The sequence below is a fragment of the Callithrix jacchus genome, chromosome 14, assembly GCF_049354715.1.
Source record: "Callithrix jacchus isolate 240 chromosome 14, calJac240_pri, whole genome shotgun sequence".
In the NCBI taxonomy this organism is placed as follows: Eukaryota; Metazoa; Chordata; class Mammalia; order Primates; family Cebidae; genus Callithrix; species Callithrix jacchus.
The window spans coordinates 10,838,137-10,864,432 of record NC_133515.1 but is presented as its reverse complement, the minus strand read 5'-3'; the positions used below and the strand labels follow the sequence as shown (position 1 = coordinate 10,864,432).

General features: G+C 47.4%; 1 protein-coding gene and 1 long non-coding RNA gene across 16 annotated transcripts in view; one reads left to right on the top strand and one right to left on the bottom strand.

The window, feature by feature from the left end:
• Positions 1-211: 211 nt before the first annotated feature.
• The window catches only part of NPAS2 (neuronal PAS domain protein 2), a 173,975-nt gene continuing 147,890 nt past the window's right edge, over positions 212-26,296 (bottom strand). For all 15 annotated transcript variants that reach the window (XM_035271767.3, XM_035271763.3, XM_035271764.3 and 12 more), the window contains 9 exons: positions 24,201-24,342; positions 23,580-23,689; positions 21,382-21,471; positions 16,446-16,592; positions 10,304-10,501; positions 8,412-8,602; positions 7,987-8,079; positions 3,791-3,971; positions 212-1,621 (listed from right to left, as the gene is read on the bottom strand). In XM_035271767.3, coding sequence (XP_035127658.3) covers positions 1,439-1,621; positions 3,791-3,971; positions 7,987-8,079; positions 8,412-8,602; positions 10,304-10,501; positions 16,446-16,592; positions 21,382-21,471; positions 23,580-23,689; positions 24,201-24,342 — 1,335 coding nt within the window. In that variant the 3' untranslated portion in view covers positions 212-1,438. The remainder of the gene's footprint in view (positions 1,622-3,790; positions 3,972-7,986; positions 8,080-8,411; positions 8,603-10,303; positions 10,502-16,445; positions 16,593-21,381; positions 21,472-23,579; positions 23,690-24,200; positions 24,343-26,296) is intronic.
• LOC128929565 (uncharacterized) lies at positions 3,920-26,176 on the top strand. The gene is made up of 3 exons (XR_008476198.2): positions 3,920-4,785; positions 22,338-22,461; positions 22,749-26,176. It is a non-coding gene; the product is annotated as an uncharacterized LOC128929565 (long non-coding RNA).

Here is a 26,296-nt window from a genome sequence, read left to right as displayed (position 1 = left end):
CATTGTTTTTCTGGCACAAACTTTAGTACAAAGATCAGAACCTGATAGGCCGATGCCCATTTGCAACTGAAAAAGCTGACCACTGCCTGACTTACTGATCACTTGCTTTAATCTTTTCTGTACTTTTATCCTTGAAACATCTTGAAATTAGAAAAATAGGATTACTGGTGAAAAGATGGATGTAGGGATGTATAACAAGGGACAGAGGAAATTGTACAAATTTGTTAATTTATTACAAAATGTTCACTCACAGAAAAACACAAGAAAACTTTTATACTTTTATATTTGGGAAAGGAACTGGTATCTCAGATACAAAATAATTTACACATAAGCCATACAATTTTATTTTATATAGAAATAGGTCATTATTACAACAGCTGTACAATTCACTACGCTTCATCTTATAATTACATAAAATCTTTTCTTTAGAAACATCTCAACATAACAAAACATACAAAAAAAGCAAAGTGCATATTGAAAAGGAAAATCCAATTCTCATGAAGATATGTAGAAAGATGCAGCATTCTCACTCAAAGGGCCAGCACATGGTGGGGTCTCCCTGGGGACTGCAGCCCCTAGGCCTGTCTGGCTCTTGAAACCTCTTCCCTCACAGGCTTGGAGCTCTCAGCAGAACTCTGGAATGTCGGCTGGCTTCATTGTGCTTTGCTTTGAGTCCACCTTTGTAGTTGCAATCAATGCAGTAGACAGGAAATAGTCCAGTGTTTTATTTAGGGGCTAAAAAATCACTGCCGGCATGGCATGGGGTGAAAAGCCTCACCCGATTAGGGTTTAGGCCAGAAAGTGTCAATCTGCAGCTTGGTTAATAACAACCAGCTTCTCTGACTGGTGGGCTGTTGTTACTGCAGTCTTTCAGTGAAGCCATGAGACCTTATTATTTTTTAAAAAAACAGAAAGTGCCTAAGTTATTTCCTCTGTGCAGCTGTGCAAATTAAAACAAAAACAACCATTTAAAAATAATGAAAAATAATCTCTTTATTCTCTCTCTTCAACAGATCTCTGACCCAGTCCTCCAAAGCAAAGGAATGACGATCAAGAGAGTGAAGGCCAGCTAGCGCAGATGGACGGGCCGCAGCTGGCGAGAGCCGCCAGTACACTCTCGGGGGATGTAGCGAGATGCGCCATCTCTGAAGGTAAACTGAGCAATGACGCCTACACAGGGCACCTGGTTCCTGTCCAGTATGGCTATAGAGTGTGCCCAAGAACCTTGGAGGCAAGGGTAACACGGTCAGTATTCCTGATCATTTCCACTGCACCAAGCGCTGTACTCCAGAGATGGCTACCATCCAGGACTTCTGAAATGTATGCAGTGTGTACAAAAGTCAAGGGTTTAGCTCAGACTCCTCTCCCCATCTCCTGTGGCCACCCCCCTTCATCCATTGGTTAAAGCTGATTGTGTCCCGACTTTGGTGCCAGGGCACTATCGGGGTGGCTGCTGGAGGCCTGATGACTCAGACAGACTGCTGACCCTTCGGGAAGGACGCAGGGGCTGGGGCTGTGCTGGGGGCGGTGCGGGGTAGCCCAGGGTCCCTGGCTGTTGTGAGTAGGTGGAGAGAAGTAGCGAGTCCTGCTGCTCACTGTGCAGGGAGGTTGGTGCCTGTACCTAGAAAAAAAAGGACAAAGGTCTTCAGAGGTGGTTCTGATGTGTCTGCCCTCAACTGTCTCACAGGGCAGTGCGGGGTATGCTGCAGATTCAGTTAGACTGCAGGGCTTCTTTCTTGGGGGTCATGTGGGGAAAGGTGGCTCTGGCAAGATCTGGGGGTGTGATGGGGATGGGGAAGAAAGGAACCTTAGGATGAATTCTGAAGCTAAGTTTTCTGCCAGTAGTGGGCGGCTCTTTCTGGCCGGCCCAATTGGCCTTGAGCTGTGCCTGTGGGGAATGGTTTCTTAAACACATGCGCATGATCTACATGTAGGCAGCATGTTTTTGGATGATGGAACCTGAGGCCACACGCAGACAGTCCACAGGGGAGAAGCCAAACACACATACAGTTTGCACACTTTTCACTGCTGGTCCCTGATCCCCTAGCTACCTCCAGATATGGCCATTTGCCAGCGCCTACTAGGAGCATCGTGATTGGAAGTTTAGAAGCTTCAACTGGCCAAAGCCTGACTTTGGAAACTTCAATCTCATCACCCACTATTCCCTTCCTTGAAATCTCCCCCTGCAAGTAACCCAGCACCTCCCTGTTCTCAAAGCTGCCCAGGCACAGCTGCCCTGCACTTTTGATCAGGCTGTCTGGCTGGAACACTGTCCTTTTATCTCCACCCTGACACACCCTTTGGGCATTTCCAGGACATCAGACTTCGCAGTGGGTGCCTTCTGAGCCCTCCCTCTTCTTAAGTCCCTTCCCCCACAAAGGCTTCCCCACCATAGCACTCCCAGTCTTCCCAAATCCGAGACTGTTCTGTGCTAACCTACCTCTCTGCACCCCATCCCAAGGCCCAGTGAGGGGGCTGAAAAGCTCTCTGTATTCATAGCCTGTATCTTGTATGCAACAGGTATGTGCAAACTTGTCTGTTGCTCATTTCCCATCCAAAATCACTTCTGGGTCTCGAGAACTGACAAGATCTGCAAAGCCAAAGTCTGACGTGACTCCCACTATGCATGGGGTCAGGGAGACTGGAAAACTGTAGCACAGATGGCTTAGCAGCATTGGAATTAAATTGCACTCTAGAACTTCAAGGATGGCTATCATCACAATCCATAGTCCTCAAGAGCTCTTAGCCACTGCTTATTCTCCATGGCTCTGCAGGTACAGGTGGGGCTGCAGGCTAGGGACAAAGCCCCCCAGGACAGGGAAAGGCTGGGGTGAGGAGGGGCACCCTGCACATGGGCGAAGGAAGGCCAGGCCCTTCTGGAGCTTGGCAGATGCAGATGTGTGGCTCACACATGAACCTACAGACCAGTGGCTCTCACTCTCCCTGCTTCTGGCATACTTGGCACTTGCTTGAAGTAATTTTTGCCTTCTAAGTTGTGACCATATGTAAATGAGCTCCAGATTTTCCTGGCAAGCCCAATTTTACACAATATCACTGTATTTATTAAGGCAGGTTAATGGATCTGTAACTAAATGTGATTTAGCTTTATATTTACATAGGACTTTATCTATAAACACACTGAAAAGTCCAACACAGTCATTAATGTTTTTTGGCTTTTGCTCTAACAACTATGAAAACGTCAAGACACAAATCCTTGAGTAAAAACTACTTTTTAAAAAAGGAACACTTCAGGCCGGGCGTGGTGGCTCATGCCTGTAATCCCAGCACTTTGGGAGGCCAAGGTGGGTGGATCACGAGATCAAGAGATTGAGACCATCCTGGTCAACATGGTGAAATCCCATCTCTACTAAAAATACAAAAATTAGCTGGGTGTGCTGGCACGTGCCTGTGGTCCCAGCTACTCAGGAGGCTGAGGTGGAAGAATCACTTGAACCCAGGAGGCAGAGGTCGCAGTGAGCGGAGATTGTGCTACTGCACTCCAGCCTGGTGACAGAGCAAGATTCCGTCTCAAAAAAATAAAAAGAAATATTTCAGCACATAACGTCATAAGGCATAATAGCCGACTCGTAGTTTCATGTACTCATAGACACAGACTTCATAAACTTTAAGCATGAAAAACAATCAAATAAGAACCTTTCTGGGGCTTACTTCTTTACCAGGGATAGAACAACTTTGGAATCAAGGGAATAAAATATCTCTGAGACTTGAGGTGCAGAGCATGGCCCAGGTCCCTGGCCTGCACAGGGGCCCCCTGGGCTGTGGCACCCACCTGCAGGTAGTGCTGTGGTGGCTGCTGCCGGGCCTGTGCAGGCTGCAGGGGTGATGGCTGGGAGGTGGGGAAGCTGGGGTGGAGCACAGCCTGCCCCATCAGCAGGACGGGCATTGGGGCACTGCTGCTGTTGGTGGGGTGTGCGTCTGGATTTTGAAACACGGTCTGGCTCTGTGCATACCTGTTTCACATGGGAAGGAGAAAACAAGTCCTTTAAGAAAGCAGTATTGTTATGACACCAAAACCACAAGCAACAAAAGAAAAACTAAGTTGAACTTCATAAGAAACTTTTGTGCATCAAAAGACACTATCAACAGAGGGACAGGCATCCCATGGAGTGGGGGAAGATATTTGCACATCACATGTTGAATAAGAGACTGATACCCAGAATATATAAAGAATACCTACAACCCTACAGCAAGAAACCCAAACAACCCAATCAAAAAATGGGCATGGGGCTGACATTTCTCCAAAGAGAAGCTAGAAAAGCCCAACATGCACATGAAAATGTGCTCAGCATTACTAGCCATTAGGGCAAAGCCGATCAAAACCAAAATGAGATGTCCCTTCACACTCATGACAATGGTGACTATCAAAAAAACCAGGAAGTAACAGGTGTTGGTGAGAATGTGGAGACACTGGAACTTTAGTGCTCTGTTGGTGGGAATTATTAAATGATGCAGCCACTGTGTTAAATGTTTTGACATGGTTTGGCTCTGTTTCCCCACCCAAATCTCATGTTGAATTGTAATCCCTCGTGTTGGAGGTGTGGCCTGACGGGAGGTGATTGATCATGGCTGGGGACTTCCCCCTTGCTGTTGTTGTGATAGAGTTCTCCCGAGATCTGTTTGTTTAAAAGTATGTAGCCCCTCCTCTCTCTTTCTCTCTCTGCTCCCAGCCATGTGAAGATGTGTTTGCTTCCTCTTCACCTTCTGCCATGATTGTAAGTTTCCTGAGGCTTCCCAGAAGCAGAGTCCTGTACAGACTACAGAAGGGTGAGCCAATTAAACCTCTTTTCTTTATAAATTACCCAGTCTTAGGCACATCCTATAGCAGTGTTAGAATGGACTAATACAAATAGTATGGTAATTCCTCAAAAAATTAAACACACAATTACCATTCCACTGTATGATCCAGCAATTCCACTTCTGGGTATGTGCTCAAAAGAAGTAAAAGCAGGAACTTGAAAAAGATAATTATACATCCATGGATGTGTATACTTATCTTTTGGTTATTGTGAGTAAACTATTATATAATAAACAATTGTTGTTAACCATTATTCACAATAACCAAAAGGTAGAAACAATCCAAGTGTCCACTAAGAGATTAATAGCTTAAAAAAATGGTTTGTCCATATAGTGGAATATGATTCAGCCTTGAAAGGGAAGGAAATTCTCATGCATGCTACAATATAAATGAACCTTGAAGACATGTAAAGTGAAATAAGCCAATCACAAAAACACAAATGTTATATGATTCCTCTTAAATGAGGGCTCTAGAGTTGTAAAATTCTTAGGGACAGAAAGTAGGAAGGTAGCTTTCAGGGGCTGGGGGAAGGGGAGTGGGGAGTGGGTGTCTAATGGGTACCGGATTTCAGTTTGAAAAGGTGAAAAAGTTCTGGAGCTGGATGGTGGTGATGGCTGCACAACTGTGTGAATGTATTTAATGCCATGGAACTACACACTTAAGAATGGTTTAAATAGTAAAGTTATGTATGTTTTACCACAATAAAACATTCTTAGGCATGGCACAATGGCTCACACCTGTAATCCCAGCACTTTGGGAGGCCAAGGCGGATGGATCACTTGAGGTCAAGAGTTTGAGACCAGCTTGGCCAACATGGTGAAACTCCGTCTCTACTAAAAATACAAAAATTAGCCAGGTGTGGTAGCACATGCCTGTAATCCAGCTTCCTGGGAGGCTGAGGCAGGAGAATTGCTTGAACCTGGGAGGCAGAGGTTGCAGTAAGCTGATCGTGCCACTGCACTTTAGCCTGGGTGACAGAGCAAGACTCCATTTCAAAGAAAACGAAACAAAACATTTTTTAAAAAAGAAAGAGATGATGATGATAATGGTCCATTAACTAGGAGCAGAGAAAGGCCACTGAAGAACAGTCTGGGGTTATAGACAGGAGCAAATGTCTAAAGACCCTGAAGAGAAGTCTGCTTTGTGTGATCTTTTTAGAGATGTTATTTCCCTGCATGAGTCATCCGCAACAGGCATTGGGGTTCCAAACTTCCCCTGAGGAGGCATCTGTGTGTGTGGGAGGCAGATGCTGACACACCCTGGAGAGTGGAGCTGTTAGGTCGTGTCTGGAAGAGACAGTCAGGGAGATGGGGAGGTATAAATGATCAGTTTAACAAAAAATGGCAGTTAGAGTTCCCAGATGAAAGAATTTCCAAACTTCCCTAGTTCATGGCATTTTAGGCATCTCTGGAAAGTGATGTAACAAGAATTTTTGTTTCCATTTTTAATTTATCTTTTTTTGAGACAGAGTTGCACTCTGTTGCTCAGGCTGGAGTGCAGTGGCACAATCTCAGCTCACTGCAACCTTCACCTCCCTGGTTCAAGTGATTCTCCTGCCTCAGCCTCCCGAGTAGCTGGGATCACAGGCGCCCACTACCATGCCCAGCTAATTCTTGTATTTTTAGAAGAGATGGGGTTTCACCATGTTGGCCAGGCTGGTCTTGAACTCCTGACCTCAGGTGATCTGCCCACCTTGGCCTCCCAAAGTGTTTTGATTATAGGTATGAGCCACTGCGCCCAGCCTGTTTACACTTACTTGGATCACTTAGGAAGAACAGGAATAATCCGAAAGCAAAACCAGCCCAGTTCACCCCTGCCTAACGGATAGACATGAATGGAACTTTGCAGATGGCTCTCCACAACCTGCAGCTCCCTCCTTACCCTCCTGTGACCAAAGGGAGGGCCAGAAAGTCTCGGGGCAGAGGCTGCCTAGAAAGTTATCCTGAGGCGTGGGAGACCCCAGACAGGGCCAACAAGGTGCACTTTGAAGATTCAGGGAGCCAAAGGGGCCTGTGGCCTGGAGTTAGCTGGCCTCAAGCCCCACCATGTGTACTGTGTAGCCTTCGAGAATGTAACCTTCAGAGCTACATTTAAAAGCCCAGCCTCTTCACTGGTTAAAAAAAAAAAGAGGAGCATGTGCCTGCACCCTTGAGTTTTTATTGGGATAAAATGAAATAATGAACATGCAAGCCCTGACCCTCAGAAAGGCTGTAACCATCTGCCATTACTCTCTTGAGTAAAAACTACTTTTTAAAAAAGGAACATTTTCAGCACATAACCACACAAGGCATAATAGCTGACTTGTAATTTCATGTACTCCATAGACATAGACTTCATAAACTTTAAGCATGAAAAACAATCAAACAAGAATCTTTCTGGGGCCTACTTCTATACTAGGGATAGAACTGAAGGAGGGCACAGGAGGAGGACTTCCAGGGAGAGGGCCTGGGGGTGCCTGCGAGGCCTCTACATGAGGACATCCCAGGGCTGATCGGCTAGCACTGTCCTGGTGAGCTCTGGACTCCAGTAAACCAGTGTTAAGACGAAGGAGATGTCTGTGTGATGGCTCTATTTCTGCCTCATTCTGAAGAGCTAGACACTGTTTTCCAGCTTTTAAACTATTCCCCCTGTGTCTCCAGTAACCATTGTCTCTAGTAATTAAGCAGCTGACAAAGCTGCCTGGGGTACTGTGGGTGCCAGTGGAGAGGAGGTTGGGGAAGTGAGAGAGGGGGCTGCTGGTCTGGGAGAGAAGGGCCCAAGCACAGTGCCAGAAGCACAGAGCACCAAGTGTGCCTGTGGAATGTCAGCTGGAGCCTGGGGGAGGGTCCTTGGGAAAGAGGATGGTGCTATACCTTCCAGGGATGTCTCCAGGGGTGAGGGCTTTAGACCTGTAAAGAAGTTGGAAGATGGTGGCAAATAGGGGGTGTGAACAGTTTCATTCAGTGCTGCTCTAAGCATGGGTGCTGACTCAAAGATTTTCCTGCTGAAATGGGACATGGTAGAAGAAAAGCTAAGGGGCAGTATCCCCTTCACAGCTGTGGGCACACTAGACCCTGCCTTTATTGCAAGGTTCATGTGAGTGCTGCCAGCCCAGGCAGGTGAGGCCTGGCCAGCCTGGAACCAGTCCGCCAGTGCTTGCCTCCTGCCTCCCTCCAGGATCCACGACGTACTTGACTTGCCGTCCTGTCCTGCTGACCTCCGAGGGCTGCCTTGCGTCACAGGACCCGGGCATCATGGGCTGGATGGGCTGGCTCAGCAACAGCCTTCAAGCAGAGGGGAGGAAATAGGAAACTGATCAGCACCTGAACCACAGACCCACTGGTGGTGGCAGCACTTGCTCAGCCTGGCTGGACCCTTCATGTTGACCCTGATCCCCACTAGCCCCACTTTGTTCTCAGAGGATGATGGATGCAGTGGGTAACATCCCCTGGACCTCAGGACCCCAAGCTCTATCCTCTGCATCCTTAGCTGAGATCAACTGTGGGTACTTTAGAATCTGTCCGAACTCTGTCTTCGTCTAAAGCAGAAAGTAGAGCTGAAATGAATGGGGTAAAATGACACCTGGGTTATCCTTCAAACAAGGGTGGTCTTGTACCTGAGCTGCCGGTCATGGCTGAAGTCTGGGCTGGGCTGGCACTGGCTGGCATCCTGGGAGGTGGGAGCAGGTGTGGTCAGATTCAGACTTGTCGGGAGTACTGCTGTGGTGCTGCTGAACGGGGACACTAGGCTGCTTCCAGAACGGCTGCTGCTCTGCATCAGCTGTGAGCTTCTCATTGGCTTTGGACCCTAGAGCATCATTTCAATGAGAAATGTAAGACGGACTCAACCCTGGGGCCATCTCTCCAGGAAATCTCCCCAGCGCCTCCTCCTTCTACCCACCCTTGCCTTCCTCTAAATCAGAACCTCCCAACTATTGAATTACTTTTATCTCCCGACTGTCTTCCCCACTGGATTGTATTTAAATCCCCTGGGCCTAGGACAATACCTGACTCTAGGCAGGCAAGTGGCAAATGTGCATCCAACTGAACTACTTTCTGCTTCAAATTCTACTACAGACACGTGGCCCTCCTGGCTGTTTCTGCAACTCTCCAGGCCTACCCGCCCTGGGGGCCTTTGCTCGAGCTGACTGCTCTGTGGAATGCTCGTCCCCTGATATTGACTTGGCTCATTCTCTCGGTCCCTCAGGTCTTGACTCAAATATTATCTTCTTCAGGAGGCCTTATCTGGCTGCCTATTTACACCTCTAGCCCATTCCCTGCCCTCACCAGCATTCCCATGCCATTGGGCATATGATAATTTTTACGTTTGTCTCTTCTCACTTGGAACAGAGATTCTTTTTTCTTTTCTTTTTTGTTCACTGCTGTCCCTCAGAGCTCAGAATTAAGTGCCTGGCACACACTGAGTTAGAGTGAAATAATAAATGAATGGGGAGTGGGCTTGCACCTGCTTTGAGTTTTCTATTTCACTGATTGTCCATTCATCCGATAACATAGTGCTCTCATTCTTAAAGATTTTACACAATTTTCCAATATCAGATAGTATAAATCCTTCCTCAGTTTTCTCTTTTCCAAAATTTTCTTGGCTCTTCTAACCTATTTTTCTGCTGACCTTTTGAATCAAAAGGCTGCATTTTCAAGCAAAACCCTTACATCTGAAGACAGATGGCCTAAACACTTCCCTATGTGTGCTTATCCATATTGTACTGCAGCTTATCTAAGTTCCCAGATTCTCTACTGGACTACAAACTCCTTGAGGCCCAGGACAACTCTTGCTCATCATTGTTCCCCTGGGTATTGGTGAATTCAGGAGCTCAGCTGACGTTTACCGAAGCCACAAGGGCATGGGAATGCAGGGCTGGAGAAAAGGCTGCCTTCCTATCCGTCATCCTCCAGGAGCTCTGCTCCAGATTTCTGAATTTCATTCAGTTTGAATGTCATTTATCTGCTGGCGATTTTGTCCGACTGCAAGGTCATTGGTGGCTTGGAATAGGTGGAAATGGCTGTGAGGGTCTGGCAAGGAGTCTGGGGAGCCTGGAGGAGCAGGGGGTGCCTGGGGCAAGGGACAGTGAACAGCAGTGGCTGCCCATGTGGATAATGGTTAAAACCATAATAGATGGTGGGGACTGTGGACATGAATGCTGGGACATTCAGCTGCCAGTGGGTCTCTGGGATGGCCATATCTGCCTCCAACCCTAAGTCAACATCAAAGGTAAACATTTTAGCTGCGTGATATCTTATAAGCACAAGAGCAAGGGACTAAAGTGGATGTTTATAAGACAGAAGGAAGCCAATACAACTTGGGGCTTCAAAGTGACTTTAACAGAAGAAGGAAAAAAAATGCTCACCCCAAAACCTACCCCCCCAGTCTATAACGAAACAGGGCAGTGGGCCTCAGTTCATGCGGGCTGCAGGAATCAAGTATGTCCCAAACTGCAAAAGGGTGTCTGCTCTAGAGGCAAGGACCGAAGCTCATGAAGGGCCCATTTACCTGGGTTGATATCACACTTGATTCTCTGAGCAGGTGCTGGTTTGTGACCTGGGCAGAGGAGATTTGCCCTGGAAGTTGGGGGCCTGCCCCGAGCTGGGGCTGAGTCACTGCGGCCGACCTTTGCTGTAGCTGCTGCTGAGCCTCTGGTCGCTGGGTGCTGCTGAAGCTCAGGGATACAGCTGGCGGCTGCAGGAACATCTGGGATCAGAATAGAAATGCCTGTGAAGTTGGGGTTCAATGGGTGCCTCACCAGTGTGCACCTTCTTTGCATTCCCTGTACCTAGTAAGAATTTCTTGCTCTGAGCTGCCTAGAAATAGTTCATTTACTCAACTGGTGGACATGGAGCACCTGTGATGCCCCAAGCTCAGTGCAAGGCACTGGCCACAGAGCCATGGGCTAGAGAGACACTCTGCCTTCATGAGAAGGTTACAGGCAAGTGACTGATGTCTAACAATGTGAAAGCTGTTTAGACCCAGATGTTCTATAAATAATGTGATGTACTTGTTTAGAGTCTAAGTTGGCTTACTAGCTTCTTACTAGAAAGGAGAAATACCTAGTGAGTGGAATGGATGATGCAGTAATGGTAATATTGCATCATGATAATAATAGGGACAGGGATGGCTTACCTGTGGCGTGGGCCACATTGCCCTTACAGTAGGACCAGGCTCTGTGTCTGTCCTTGAATCTCTGACCAGTGACTAGTGTCTGTACCCATGCTGCTGTTGAGGTCATCCACCCAGTGCTGTCAGCTGAGATGGCAGATCTCTCCCATTAGAGGACTACATTCCCAGGCAGGCCAATAAGTATGATATGATCGCATGAAATCAAGTCCATGCACCTTAAAATTATGTTCAAGTTTTATAATCATCTCTATGTGTTTTGTTACCTAAGAGGTCTCAGACACATTTAAGAGGCTACGATGTATTAGCTTGGTGGTTTTAATTTGAAAGGTTTAAGATAATTTTAGGTGTTCTTGAGAATCCTGATTTAGTTCAAATAAGTTTGGTGTATTTGATTTAAAACAGTTGTTTACGCCAGGTGCTGTGGCTAATGCCTGTATTACAGCACTTTGGGAGGCCAAGGCAGGCAGACACTTGAGGCAAGGAGCTTAAGACCAGCCTGGTCAATATGAATCCCCATCTCTACTAAAAATAGAAAAGTTAGCTGGGTGTGGTGGTGCATGCCTGTAATCCCAGTTACTCAGGAGGCTGAGGCAGGAGAATCCCTTGAACCTGTGGGTTGCAGTGAGCCAAGATCATGCCACTACACTCCAGCCTGGACAACAGAGTGAGACTTTGTCTCGAAAAATGAATGAATAAATAAAAAAAAATAAAATAGTTGTTTAGGTGCTTAGAAAGATTTTACTTCTTAGGTTTATAAGTCCACCTTGATAGGTACATAAATGTTTGAAAGATTCAGATAAATTAAATGTGTAAATAATAGCTTTGGTAGATAATGTTGATTATTCACAATCAACTAATCAACTAATCAGTTAGCTCACGAGTCTGCTTCATGGGTGGGGTCAAGCATAAATACAAATTCAGTGAAAGCACTGCTGTTTTTTAGACCAAATCAGTAGATTCATAAATAAAATAGAATCGATATCAGCTGACTCTAAAGTTTTAAGAAAGACAATTTCAGTAACTTTAAAAATTTAACAAAAGACCTGAAACTGGCTCTTTTAACCAAAGTACCTCTTGGGTATTGCAAACATCAGATGGCATTGTGTCTATCATGATTCTCAACATGCGATGTTCCAGTCCATCCAGGCCCTTAGCTTGGAGTTCTCTGCGAGGAAGGCTCTCTGGCTCCCAGCATCTGATGTTTTTCACCCCTATTCCTGTATGCAGTGCAGTCCCGCCTCATATGCAGTACAGGACCAACAGGCTGACATCTGCCAAGTGTCAGTGCAGGTGTGGAGAGGCAGGCCAAGAACATGCTATGCAGCCACGTTGGGGAGACTTAGGGATCAGTTAGCTCACGTGTCTGCTTCATGGGTGGGGTCAAGCCACTTACAGGAGGCCCGAGATGGGCAGGTGTCTGAGCTGTGGCTGGGTTCTGATCTTCCTACTACCCCACAGGGCCTCCCCAAACTTCTTTCATGCCCACCCACCAAAGAGAAGTCTGCAGTTTTGAAGTGTGGACTTCTTGTCACTTTAGAAATTAAGAAGAATTTTCAGGGTATCCATGATTTTACACATTTTGAGGATTCATGTTTCATGCAATCCCAGCTCCCTATTATAATATGGCTTGTTTATAGCACATAGGGGACCCTATACTTCATCACTTCAGCAAAAGCCTAGTAGTCAAACCCAGTTACCATGCGTTTTTCTGGTAGGATACAATTTACCTTTTGATTGGAGTTTGAATAAATGCAGCCTTTACTGATGGCAGGCAGTGTAATGAACCTTAAGGCAGACCTACCTTAGCTCAACTTCCCACTCTATCATTTACTAGTAGTATGGCCTTGGGCAATTTTAATAACTTTTCCAAGCCTTAGTTTCCTCATTAATAAAACAGTGACATTAAGAGCACATACCTTATTAAGGACTACATGAAGTTAATGCACATAAATTACCCGAGACATAGTAAGTACTGAATGAATGTCAGATAACAACATTCAAAATGAAAAAAGGAGCTTTTTCCTCCGTTGCTTCTTTGGGCATGTAAAAGCCATTTGATGAAAGAATGGAATAGATGCATGTGTGAATGAATAAACATATGAATGAGGCTTTCACTCAGAGAAGGGCAAAGTATGTCTGCTAGTGTTATTTATGTAACAGACAGGTGTGCTTCTGTGTCCCACTGATATATATCCTTTGACGGTAGAAACCCTGTCCTGTTTATCTTTCTGTATCCTCAAAGTGCTTAGCCATATGCCTGGTAAATAATGGGTGTTTGTCAGATAGATGGATGAACAGATTAAAGGATAGATGGAAGGAAGAAAGGATGGGAAGAAGGATGGGTAGAAGGAAGGGTGGCTGGAAGAAAGGATGGATAGATGGTAGCTGGATGGAAGGAAGGATGGATGGAAGGAAGGATGGATAGATTATAGCTGTATGAAAGGAAGGATGGATAGATGATGGATGAACCTGCTGAGGAACACATTTGGCATTTCTACAGGTGTCCTTCTAGGCGTTCCTTTAAGCAGCCAGCAGAGGGCGCAAGAGTCAGCCTTGGAGGGGGAGATGGGCCTTTTAGCACAATGACTCTCGCCTGTGTATCCCCACTCTGGACCCCATCCAGGTGCAAACACCAACAGCCCTACAGGACTTCTTCATCATAACCCAACCTATTTTGGAAAAAAAAATAGTAAGCATCACAGGCACATATAGCCTTGATGAAAGCTTTGAACCAATGAAGTAAAGCATCACAAACCTCCCACTGAGGTTGGGATAAAGGCCACTGAGTTGGGGACTGGTTCCTGGTTTGCTCTTGGGCACAGCTATACTTCTGTTTATCAACGATAAAGTAGAATTTTACGGCTTAAGGAGCTGGCATCTTAGAAGGGCTCTGAGGTCAACTTTATAGAAAACATAAAAAAAAAAGTTCTCTAATTCAAGTAGGAAAAATTATCAGAGAAAACCAACGACTTCTAATTTTCAAGAACAAACCAATCCTACATTCAGGGGTGATTTTTCATTAGTGTTATCTGCTTACTTTACAAATACTTGTCATTACAGGACATTTTAGAAGGATACAAAATAGACAAGTAATATAATGAAACTTTAGCATTATCATTGGGCTTCAAAAATCATCAAGGTTTTGTCATTCTTATTTTATCCATCCCTCTACTTTTGGGGCTGGAGTCATTTGTACTTGCTTATTCTTCACACGTGAATCAGTTTATTTAAAACAAATACCACATTTTGGAACATATTTCTTTAAGTCTTACAAAAAAAAAAAATCAAGAAGTCAGACTCCTTGAGGAAATGTTCTCTGTCTTGACTATCTGTGGATTTCCATGATCTCTGGAAAATTCCACTGCAAAGATAAGGCCTCAGGAATGAACACAGGGCAGAAAGGCACCGGAATGCGTGGTTCCCACGCCGGCCTGCTCAGAACATCCCTTGGTGCACTTTGGCGTAGGTACCTTTGGGTTAACCAAAGGCAGGGGTCACAAGGCGGAAAAATACTTCATTATAAAACAGGAGTAAAAGCCATAACTTTGCTGCCTGTTATTTTAAAATTCAGCCTTAATGTTGAAAAGGCAGGAAGTAGAAAAACTCCAGGCACTGAGGGAGATGTTCATACGCCTACCTCACTTTTAGCAGTTTCTGGCTTGATTTCCCTCTTCCTGTTAGTGTAAAAATTCCATTAAAGTAATTGGAGTCAGGCAAGTGTTGGGCTCCCAATCAGGCCCTGGATCAGCGAGAAAAATATTACAGCTGGGAAGGTGAAAGTAAAAAGCCACTTTTTACCTATTCTGGTAAAAGGTGGAGTTGCAGCTTGGTGACTACATTTCTTTTCGTTTTTTTTGTTTTGTTTTGTTTTTTTTTGAGACGGAGTTTCGCTCTTGTTACCCAGGCTGGAGTGCAATGACACGATCTCGGCTCACCACAACCTCCGCCTCTGGGGTTCAGGCAGTTCTCCTGCCTCATCCTCCCGAGTAGCTGGGATTACATGCACGCACCACCATGCCCAGCTAATTTTTTGTATTTTTAGTAGAGACGGGGTTTCACCATGTTGACCAGGATGGTCTCGATCTCTTGACCTCGTGATCCACCCGCCTCGGCCTCCCAAAGTGCTGGGATCATAGGCATGAGCCACCGCACCTGGCCTGACTCCATTTCTTTTCAAGGGAAGGCTGTGCCTTCTCCTGGTCAACTGAAGGGTGGACTGAGGAGGTGGGATAGCAGCAGGGCTCTGGCGTGGCCCAGGCTGTCTGAGTGAAGCCTGCTCAAGGTGCACACGCCGTGTCTTGAGGGGAGCGGACCGAGAGGTGGCCTGTCCAGGCTGGGGCTCTTCTCTTTAAGGTGAGCAGCCACCTCTGAGAGGCTGGTGCAGGGGAAGGAAGCGGGGAGGACAGTGAGCATCTAGAAAGCCACCAGGAGTGCCCCTGAGGGCCAGATGAAGCTGCTGGGACCTCGGGGAGGTAAGATGGCCAAATGAGCATCTGCCTAAGTCCCCAAACACCTGTGTCACTGTGTGTTAATCTCAGTGTGCACTGGCTCATGGCACTGTATCCTGACAGAGCCCACCTGTCACCTGTGGTAGGTGTGACTGCATTTCAGGAGCTTGTGGCCAGGGGAGGGTCTGGGTGGATCGTGATGGGGGAAGCAACAGGGACAGTGCTCAGCAGAGATGTAATTTCTGCTTCTTTCTGTCTCTTCTAAGGGTCTGCAAATGCTTAGTGCTCCTAGGGCAGATGCCAAGGTTAGCTAGAATTACATTTACAATCAAAGTCTGGCTCAAAATCATGCACTTCTGAAGATACACAGTCCTGGACTAATATAAATAAAACGTCATATATCGTTAAAAGAGATCCAATATATAAAGGTTTTCCTCAAAAAAAAAAAAAAAAAAAAAAAGAAAAACAAGACCTCTCCAAACAATTCTAATATCTGGGGGTCACAGTGAGAGCTGCCACTGCTGGGGCTTACAGAGCCTCCCTGCTGGCATACCACAAATGAGGGCCACCCCGGCGCCCTTTGCAGCCTCCAGTAGGCTGTGGTATGGATATCATCATTCCCACATCTCCCTCCATGCATGCGTTGGATGAGAAACAGCAGAGCTGCTTCCATCTCCTTCTGATGGCAGCCTGGACTGGGTGCTAGGAAAGCAAAGTTACAGAGGTGCAGGGAGGTGCCACCCAGGACAGAGGCAGGCATCCATGCAGCGCCATCCAACGCCAAGTGCACAAGTGCAAATGTAGGTGGAGGCAGCGGGCAGATGTGCCTGCCAGAGTGAGGGGCGAGAGAAGAGGACATCAGGGGAGTTTCATGTGTGGCCTGGAGGCAGGGATGAGGACCAGGATTTGTTCCTTGGTTTTTGCGGAGACTGAAGTATGCTTCATAAGCAAATGGGGCTTGGCAGGGCAGTGCCCAGGGGTTGGAAGGAAGTCCTGCCTGCCCAGAAATGGTGGCAGGACCTCTCCCCACACAGCAATGGGGACAGAGGCCGGCCTGGGAAGGGGATCACCTGGACGTTGGAGTCCTGGACCAGGCAGAGCTGCTCCTGGATCTTGTGGAGCTCTTCCTGCTGCCACCGGATATTGGCCTGCAGGATCCGCGTCCGCTGCTCCAGCTGGTCTTTGATGGTCTGGAACATGCTGAACTGTGCTGAAAACTTCAAGGTGGAGTTGAAAAACATAACCAGATGAAAGAGTTATTTCAGCCTTGCAGGCAGATCTTGCCGCTTCTCAGTCTGGACACTTCATTTCCCATCCCTTAGTCGTCCTTCCCAGAGTCCCTAAGGAGCCCATGGCTGGGTCCTGGGCAGTGAGCAGGGGCTGAAGAGGAGGCCTGGGCATCCCGGGACTCTCATGCCACTCTTTCTCAGGTACCACCTGACAGCAGGCTCACCTGAATCTGCAGACGCGACTTACCACCCTGCAGTCTGGAAGGGCCACAGAACTGGGACAGGATTTTGTATGCAGTGTTTACAAACTGATATTCCAAATGTGGATAGAGGAACAAATGGTTTGGAGCAAAAGCAGGGCATCGGAGTCCTGTGTCCCTCACCTGCCCCCCGCGCCCCCACCCCATTGAGTGCATAGCAGTTTGTATGTGAACTTGCCCTGCCCCATTGAGTGCATAGCAGTTTGTATGTAAACTTTACAGGCATTTTGGGGGCCTGTCATTACCCTAAATCGGATCCTGGCTCTCTCCAAACCAACCTGGGACCATCAAGCTGCCCTCTCCAGGCTTACTTGCTACTAATCATGTCTCAGAAATCTGTGCAAAAAAACAAAACAATTACCCGGTCTTTGCCCCGAGGGTCTCCCTGTCCAGTGTGACTCTCAGGGTAAAGACAGGGTGATTGTCTTGGGTCTCCCCTTCCTTTGAACCTTTATTCCTTTCTGGGGGGGAAGCTGGCATTAGGAAACTTGCAGGTGGTCTCTGCCTCCTGTCCCCTGTCTCTCTCAACAAAGGCTCCTCTGCTTGCAGGAAATCCTGTGTGGGAGGGGTGGGAGGAGGGGCCTGTAGCCCCTGCTTTGGGCTCTTTGGGGCTATGGCTCCCATTTCTTGAGGCAAATGAGTTTGCTAGATTCATTTCTTCTCTTTCTCCCTTTTTACCATGACTTAACCTCCACTCCCTCAATCTTAGCCCCACAATCTCCCTGGTCTGTTTCCTGTCCACTGTCTTTTCAAATGCCCCCAGAGCTTCTCCCTTTTCCTCTGCCCTTTGACCTCCCCTACATGGACAAGCAAGGAGACCAGGCAAGTTGAGAAACAGATAGGATGAAATAACTGAAAGCACAGCATTGAAGCTACAAAATAATAATAAAAAGAACCAGTTAGAAAAAGAACAACAGGTGCTGACATTTGCAGAGCTTCTTGGGTGCCAGTTGCTGCCCCAGGCAAGTACAGGTACATGTGTTGTACTTCTTCACCATGAGCCCATGCCAGCCCAAGAGGTTGCCCTCTGCTGAGGTCACACAGCGATATGATGGCAGCACCAAAATGTAAATCCCGTCTTAGGAGCTGAGTGAGGCCAAGAGGAAGTGCCCAAAAGACACTCCCACCTAGACCAGAATGTCTTTGACCTCAGAATTCCTTTAAAAGGAAGGTTCTGTTGTTACCCATGCATTTAAAAATACCTGCATTGGGCTGAGTATGGTGGCTCACGCCTGAAATCCCAGCACTTTAGGAGGCCCAGGTAGGCGGATCACCTGAAATCAGGAGTTCAAGACCAGCCTGGTCAACATGGCGAAACCCCATCTCTACTAAAAATACAAAAATGAGCCGGGCATGGTGGTGGGCACCTGTAATCCCAGCCACTCAGGAGGCTGAGGCAGGGAGAACTGCTTGTACCCAGAAGGTGGAGGTTGTAGTGAGCCGAGATTTTGCCACTGCACTGCAGCTTGGGTGACAGAGTCAGACTCCATCTCAACAATAAATAAATAAATAAATATTTTATTATAAAAATAATAAAATAGAAAAACGAAAATACCCGAGCTATCCCAGACTCACGGAATTCCCAGTCAGATTGTGACTAATCAATCCACTCAGCTAGGATTTTGAAAGAGAATTCAATGGAGAAAGCAAACGAGCTATAGAAAATATTTAATGAAACACAAAAGCTTCTCTGGCAGGTTCTACAAAGTCAGGAAACTCAGGGTTGCCCCTTCCACCTGCAGTGGAGGCGGCTTGTGGTGCCGAGTTGGCTTGGAAAGGGAGCATTGAGGGGCTGGATTAGGAAGTGGTAGCTGCCTCTCATGTTACTCTGATTTTTTCAAGGCCTTCCAGACACCCCATCATCTGGTCCTCTTTACCTTCTTGATGGTGATGTTTTTAATAAAGAGATCTACTCTAAAGACATTTTAGAACCACAGTATGAAGAAAGAGCTTTTTGGCAAACCACCAGTTACCCAGATTTTGGATTTCATTTTTTCTCTCCTTTCCCTGAAGGGTAAGGGGAGCAAGAGGAAAATCCTAGAATCTCATTTCACATGAAGTGGGTATGGGAAGGACTGTGTGAAATCCTAGAATCTCGTTTCACATGAAGTGGGTATGGGAAGGACTGTGTGAAATCCTAGAATCTCGTTTCACATGAAGTGGGTATGGGAAGGACTGTGTGACTTGGAAAATCAGTATTATGCAGGGATGTCTTAAAGAATATAGTTACTGGCCTGGCGTGGTTGCTCACACACGTAGTCCCAGCATTTTGGGAGGCCAAGGTTTGTGGATCATCTGAGGTCAGGAGTTCAAGATTAGACTGACCAACATGGTGAAACCCTGTCTCTACCAAAAATACAAAATTAGCCAGGTGTAGTGGTGTATTCCTGTAATCCCAGCTACTGAGGCAGAAGAATCGCGGAGGTTGCAGTGAACCGAGATGGTGCCATTGCACTCCAGCCTGGGCAATAGGAGTGAAACTCCGTCTCAAAGAACAAATATGGTTATTATTAAGTATAGTACATCTGTCAGACTAAGAAGTTCAATAAATGAAAAATTAGAATTCCAAAAGGGAATTCATCACACCGTTGTGTTATGAACATAGACATTCTTTACAATGCAAGACCTAGAAGTTAAAGACATTTTCATTTTATGCTCCTTTGGATTAAAAAGTTACTAATTTCATACCAAATGCGCCTTGGAAATTTAAAGAGAAAAACATTATTCAGGTTTTTTTTTGACCTAATGAGGGTGAATATAGGCAGTTTTAATGAGTAGATTCCAGAAGGGTAGCTTTATACCACTCCTCAAGCCTGACTCTGGCAAGCAGCATGCATTAGCTCATGTCTTACTCCAGGAATTCATGAGAGACCCCCACTAAGAGGGCATATGTTCCAAAATAGTTTTCATCAGTGGTGACAGCTGTGTGCCAAGACAGAGAGGGCCACCCTGAAAAGGGTGCATCTGGTGGCACCTGCTGCTGAACTGCCCTCTGAGACCCAGCTCTAGCTGTGGCCAGGGTCTGGGCAGAGCTACATCTCCTATGAGGGAATTGAAGTCAGAGCTCAGGCCTGGGCAGGGCATGTAACTCCCCATGTTCATAACTCCTTGCCGAAGCACACGCCTGGCCCCCTTCCCTGCTGTCCCCCTGATGCACCATCTGGCAACCTCCTACCCACCTTTCCAGGGCCAACTCAAGTGTCGCCTCCTCCAGGAAGCCACGTCAGACTTCCCTGGGCAGAATATTTCCTTAATGGTTCTATAAAAATGCATGCCCTGCCACGGTGGTGTCTCTGTTTATATGCCTGTCTCTCCCTTTAGCTCAGTACTAAAAGCAAGGGCTGAGTTACAGCTTTACATCCCTAACACCTCGCTCACTGACTGACCCAAATAGTAACTCACCGAATGTTGTTGAAACAAGGAAGGAATTACTCAGCAAAGCCGTAATCCTTTTCTTTTCTTTCTTTCTTTTTTTTTTTTTAAACAAATGTGATATTTATAGTGCTGGATTTACGGCTTTTAGATCCTTTCAGTGTATGACATGCAGCCCAATTCAGACCTTTTCTAAAATACTTTGGCCAATTTGGAGTTGTAAAGAACAAGAGGAATGTGGAAAAGTGGCAAAGAGGTGAACAGAGACTGTTAAAAGAATTAAAAAACAGACACTGAAATTTGGCAGCAACTTGGACAGAGCTGGAGGTCAGTATTCTAAGTGAAGCAACTCAGAAATAGAAAACCAAATGCCATGTGTTTTCCATTACAAGTGGGAGCTAAACTATGAGGACACAAAGGCATTAAGAATAAAATAATGGGCCGGGCGTGGTGGCTCACGCCTGTAATCCCAGCCCTTTGGGAGGCTGAGGCTGGCAGATCATGAGGTCAAGAGATTAAGACCTGGACAACATGGTGAAACCTCGTCCCTACTAAAAATACAAAAATTAGCTGGGCCTGGTGGCACGTGCCTGTAGTCCCAGCTATTCGGGAGGCTGAGGCAGGATAATTGCTTGAACTTGTGAGGCAGAGGTTGCAGTGAGCCAAGATTGCACCACCTCACTCCAGCCTGGCAACAGAGCACAACAATGTCTCAAAAAAAAAAAAAAAAAAGAAGAATGGACTTTGGGACTGGTGGGGGGAAGAGTGGGAGACGCGTGAGACACAGAGTACTATATATTGCGTATAGTTTACACCGAGTAACAGGTACACAAAATCTCAGCCATCACCCCTAAAGAACTTATGCATGTAACCAAACACCAGCTGTTCCCCCCAAATGATTGAAATTAAAAAGAAAAAAAGAAAAGCCCAGACACTGGAGAAATCACTTGGAGACTGTATCTGGAGATGAGAGGGTGGGTGTGGGGGAACCTCATGGCTCGACATACGCCACATGTACATTGGGAGGGACATTCCCCCATGTCAGGGCCTTGGTCGGGACCTAAGTGTGCAAGACACATAGCATAGCACACGGTGTGCTTCTGGCTTGAGAGGTGCTGCCCTCCTTTTCTGGGTCCCAGTCTCACCTGTGCCATGGGAGCAGGTGGGCTCTGCAGAATGGTCTGAGGCAGGAGCTGCTGTGCGAGGTCGCAGGACGATGGGGAAGGCAGGGGAGCCTGTGGGAGAGAAAGGGGCTTTGCTACCACTGCTTCTGCCATTCCAGAGGGCAGGGATGCGGTCTCTTGGTCCGGTGGGTTCTCTGCCTTCCACACTGGGGTGGACAGCTGAAAGTCAACACTTCTAGAAAGTATAGGTGTCTGATTCCTGGCTGCACTGCTTCCCATGCAGGGCACGTGGGCAGAGCCCCCGCACGGCTGGCATAGGCTTCCGCCCCACCACAGTGTGCTCTGCCAAGCCCTGCTACCTGCCCAAGCCTGGCAGCGCAGCTCCGCTTCCCGTCCCTTGCCTACTGTCCTGGACTCTGCCTTGGGTGGATTTGGTTGCTCTTCTCCCATATGGATTAATTCTTAGCGGTGTCATCAAGCAGGACAATGTGGGTGGACTGCTACCATGAGCTGGCTTGTGTGCCTGTGTCTTTTCTGCTCAGTGCTAATGCAGATGGACAGACATGCCATGCGTATTTGTCCATGAACTCATCCAGGCAATAAGGACTGGGGCAATTTCAGCAGCCTCTGCCCAGAACCTTTCAAGAGACTCCTGGAAAGTCAGCTGAGTCACATCTGTGTTCCCTGATCACTCGGGTGGGTGGTGAGACAATATACAGGAACAAGAAATGAAATACTCTGCTTCAAGGGCTAGTGGTTTTTTGTTGTTGTTGTTAAGAACAGTGAAAGGACTTGTCTGAAGTTATTCCAACACGGCAGCCCCTAGTTGCTAGGGCCTATACAAAAAAGCAGCTCAAATGGAAGTGTCACCCAGGACAGCACTGGGAGGAAATGACACCAGGAGACCTTGTTTCAGTGAGAAGTCCCAGGCACAGGGCTGAACCAGAAGCTATTCTGGGCTCTGTTTCCCTGCACAGCTGGGAGGAGACGGAAGCAGTCTGGGGCTCTGTCGTTGGCAGAATGAGTCACACTGGACAGGCGAGAGTCTGGAAGAATGGCAGGCACAGCTTGCAAGCGCATCTGGAGGGGGCTGGAGAGAAAGTAAGTGGTCTTTGTCATGTTCTACTTGCAAATAAAACGTGTCACCCAAGCTTCTCAAGCAGGGTATGCATAGCCTTTATGGAGACAGCAAGTAGGAAGGTGGCACGTTCACTCAATCTCCAAAGTGACAGTGAAGTGTGGGTGGGAGGGTGTGGGGTGGCCCCTAAAATTCCTAAGCACTTCTCCCATCTAGAAGTGGAGGTCTATATCCCTCTCAGTGGGTGAGTTCAGGACTGCTTTGACCAAGAGGTATGGCAGTGGTGACACTATGTGACTTCCATGGCTAGGTTACAGAAGGCTGCACAGCTCCTGCCCAGCTCTCCAGATGTCTCCTCTTGGCATCTGGAATCCCACCACCACACCAGGAAAAGCCAAAGGCTTGAGATGCCTGTGCAAATCAGTGATGGATAGCCTCTGCTGATCCCAGCCCTGGTGCCGGACATCCAAGTGCAGACATGATGTGGGGTGTGAGTTCTCTAGCCTAAGTCACAAGACCCTGACACCAAGGGGCAGGTGAGTGCCATCCCCATGATGCCCTTTCTGAATTCCTGACCCAGACTCCATGAACTTGGTTGCTTTAGGCCACTAAGGTAGGTGTAGTTTGCTACCTGGCAACAGATGACCAGAGTGGTGCATCACTGACTTTATACATAGCCAATGTGCTTCCTCAGGGCCACGCATCCGATGTTCTGGAAGGATATGGCATACACTGGGGACACTATCTGGTATGCGCAGAGGTACATTTTGGTTCACACTGAGCTGCTCAAACATTTTCACCGGCATGAAAGGAGATTCAAAACAGAAGAATCGTAATTGTGTAGCCCCAGAGGCTCTGGGGGTATGATGATGTGACCCCAGGTTTGCAGTTTTGCCTTTTATCCTTAAAATTCACTCGGATTTTGTATTCTATGGATATGCATCCATGTTAATTTTGTCATGCAAATGTTTAAAATTAGTTGCCAATTAAATTACTTAACTTCCCACCCCCATCTGCCACCCTACACTCAATCCCTAAGTGAAACGGATTCTCTGGGAGAGGCAGCACACTGCCTGTGGCTCTGCAGCCCCCACCACATTGCAGCGTACTCCTGTGGAGGAGTTTGGGGTCACACACTTACTGGCATGGTGGCTGCCTGGCTGAGCCCAGGGACAGGTAACTCTTGGGGCAAGGTGGCCGGTCTTGGCAATGCCGGGGTGCTGGCCTCTGCCATCAGTTTGGTTGGAGTGGCTGTAACAAAGCAACGAATGACCTTCCTGACTTACATGTACTTAGCATGTACTCATCCGATGACCGTGACCGTGGCGTGCCCAACACAAGAGCTTAGCTGGGACCTCTGATAAGGGAAGTCCACCACGCAGGGCTGAGCTGACCACAGAAGCCCAGCCTGGGAACAGGCAGGAGACACCACAAACACTCCCTAAACTTCACTTCTGCTGCTTGGTCCAATGAGCTGCCTGATCAGATGCCTCCCCAGAATTACTAAAAGCAGCCAAGGGATCAGATCTGTGTGCCACCCACTCAGTGTTTTTGCTTGGCTCTGAACGGATACCAGAGTGTGGAGAGGTGATCAGAAGGGAGGAATTCCAGGAAAGGAGAGGAGAAATATAAATTGCACGGTAACCTCTGTTGGAGGCACAGACTGCTCTGATTCCACTCGGGCGTGGGACCCTCTGTGGAGCTGTCCCTCTGGTTTGATGGAGTCCCTCATCCCACTCCCCATCCATGGAGTCGCACTCACAGGTGGGTTCTGACATGGCTGTATGCGAGGATTTGTGGGAACTTCTTGAGGATGCCGATGGCGAATGACTGGTGTTAAGGCCCGAGGCGCCCACATCGAGTGCACTAAAGTGCTGCCGAGGTTCCAGGCTGGAGCCCTTGTCCTGAAACACACACGTCCAACAGTCCTCATGTCAGCATCAGGAGGAAAGAATCAGTGGGTTTGACTTTAGTTCTAGATATGTCGACAACCTCAGAAGCTGCTGAGACAAATACCACAGCTGTTTGGGAACGATTCCAAAGACACTTGGGTAGAGTATATACACAGGTGTAAACCTAGAGGCCCAGAGAGGCTTGCAGCCAAGAAGCAGTGTTTACTGCTCATTCTTGCCTTTTGTTTTTATTGTTTATGTTTCATAACTGACTTTGCATTTTATTTTTTCCTCAACAGTTGTCACCACCCAGCATCTTGGCTTTCCAAGAAGAGGGAAAGAGGTTCTAGAAATAAGGTTGCCGCTGGCAGTGGATTCTAAACTCATCCAGTGGGACAGGTGCCTTTGGACCTTCCTGGGCCCTTCCCATGCTGCCTCCTGTTACTCATCCTCTGTAGCCTCCATGTCCACTGGAGTGGAGAACTGGTGAGGGCCGGGGTCGCCTGTCTTTTGACCTCTTGCTCCTGACTGACCCTGGTTCCCAGAAAGTCTCTGCCTCAAATGCAGTGTGACAAGGAAGCAGCTGTGATGTCCGACCCCGAGGGACCGTTTTTCCATCCTCTGTGGCTTAGCTGTTATAGGCACATGAAAACAGGTTGGGGCCGGGCGTGGTGGCTCATGCCTGTAATCCCAGCTCTTTGGGAGGCCAAGGCAGGCAGATCATTTGAGGTCAGAAGTTCAAGACCATCCTGGCCAACATGGTGAAACCCTGTCTCTACTGAAAATACAAAAATTAGCTGGATGTGATGGCACATGCCTGTAGTCCCAACTACTTGGGAGGCTGAGGTAGGAGAATGGCTTAAATCCAGGAGGTGGAGGTTGCAGTGAGCTGAGATCAGGCCACTGCACTCCAGCCTGGGCAACATAGTGAGACTCCCATCTAAAATAATAATAATAAAAAACAAAACAGGTTGGGATAATTTTTAAGCTAAAGAAGAAAACCAAACAGTGATTACCCTCCTGAGCTGCATTCCTACCTAGTCTTAGAAGAATGGAAGCTGCCAGCATCTCTGGGCTATGTCAATGGGCTGGTCTGTGTACCATGGCGTGGGGTATGAAATCTCGTGCATGTGTCTGTGTGGCAGTTTTGTCTTTTGTGTCATGACTGCAGTGGGGTGGACACTGTGCGTACAGAAGGGCTGAAGTGATTGACGTGTGACCTAGAGGCCTTTCTGCAAAACAGAAAAACCACATGTGGCTGGATGTGCTAAGGTAAATGGCAATTAGGGACCTCGCTGCTTTAGGGAGCCTGGTCTCCCTTTGACCAGGCTCCTTAGAGTGGGGTCCCTGGACCATGGCTGTTTGTGAATCATGTGTTCCTAGTCAGCAGAGAAGTTAGTCCAGGAAGTGAGAATAAGCACGGAGGAACTTCGGTGCCCATTTGACATCTCTGCGCATCAATCCATGCATGGGAATCTGCGTTTTACAAATGCACTGGATAGTGACAGACAGCGAAGCTTAAAAAACCAAACTGGTTCAACACCACACATAGTTTGGGAGCTTTTACTTTAAAGGGATTTCTTAACCCAGTGCCTAAGATTGTGTTTATACATATGTGCATTTTTGTGAGAAGATGTTCTTCCACAGGGCTCCAGTACTCCCCAAGGATCAGAAACCTCAGTGATAAATTTCCGACTAGATGATATGTACTATGCCGTGCGTGTTCTTCAGCTGTGATGTATGGTGTGTCTAACACCTGCCTATTAGCAGCTGGATTCCCTTCTACAATGTGATATATAATGTATGGTGTGACAGAGCTGGGTAATAAACACTTCCATAGACAATGTCAGCTGCGTACTATCTGTGCGCTGGTGATGAATCACCACAGAACACACCACCACACAGCACAGCTGCCGGGGGAGCTGTGGCAGGGCAACTCTGCCAGGGCACCCACTGCTCTCTGATC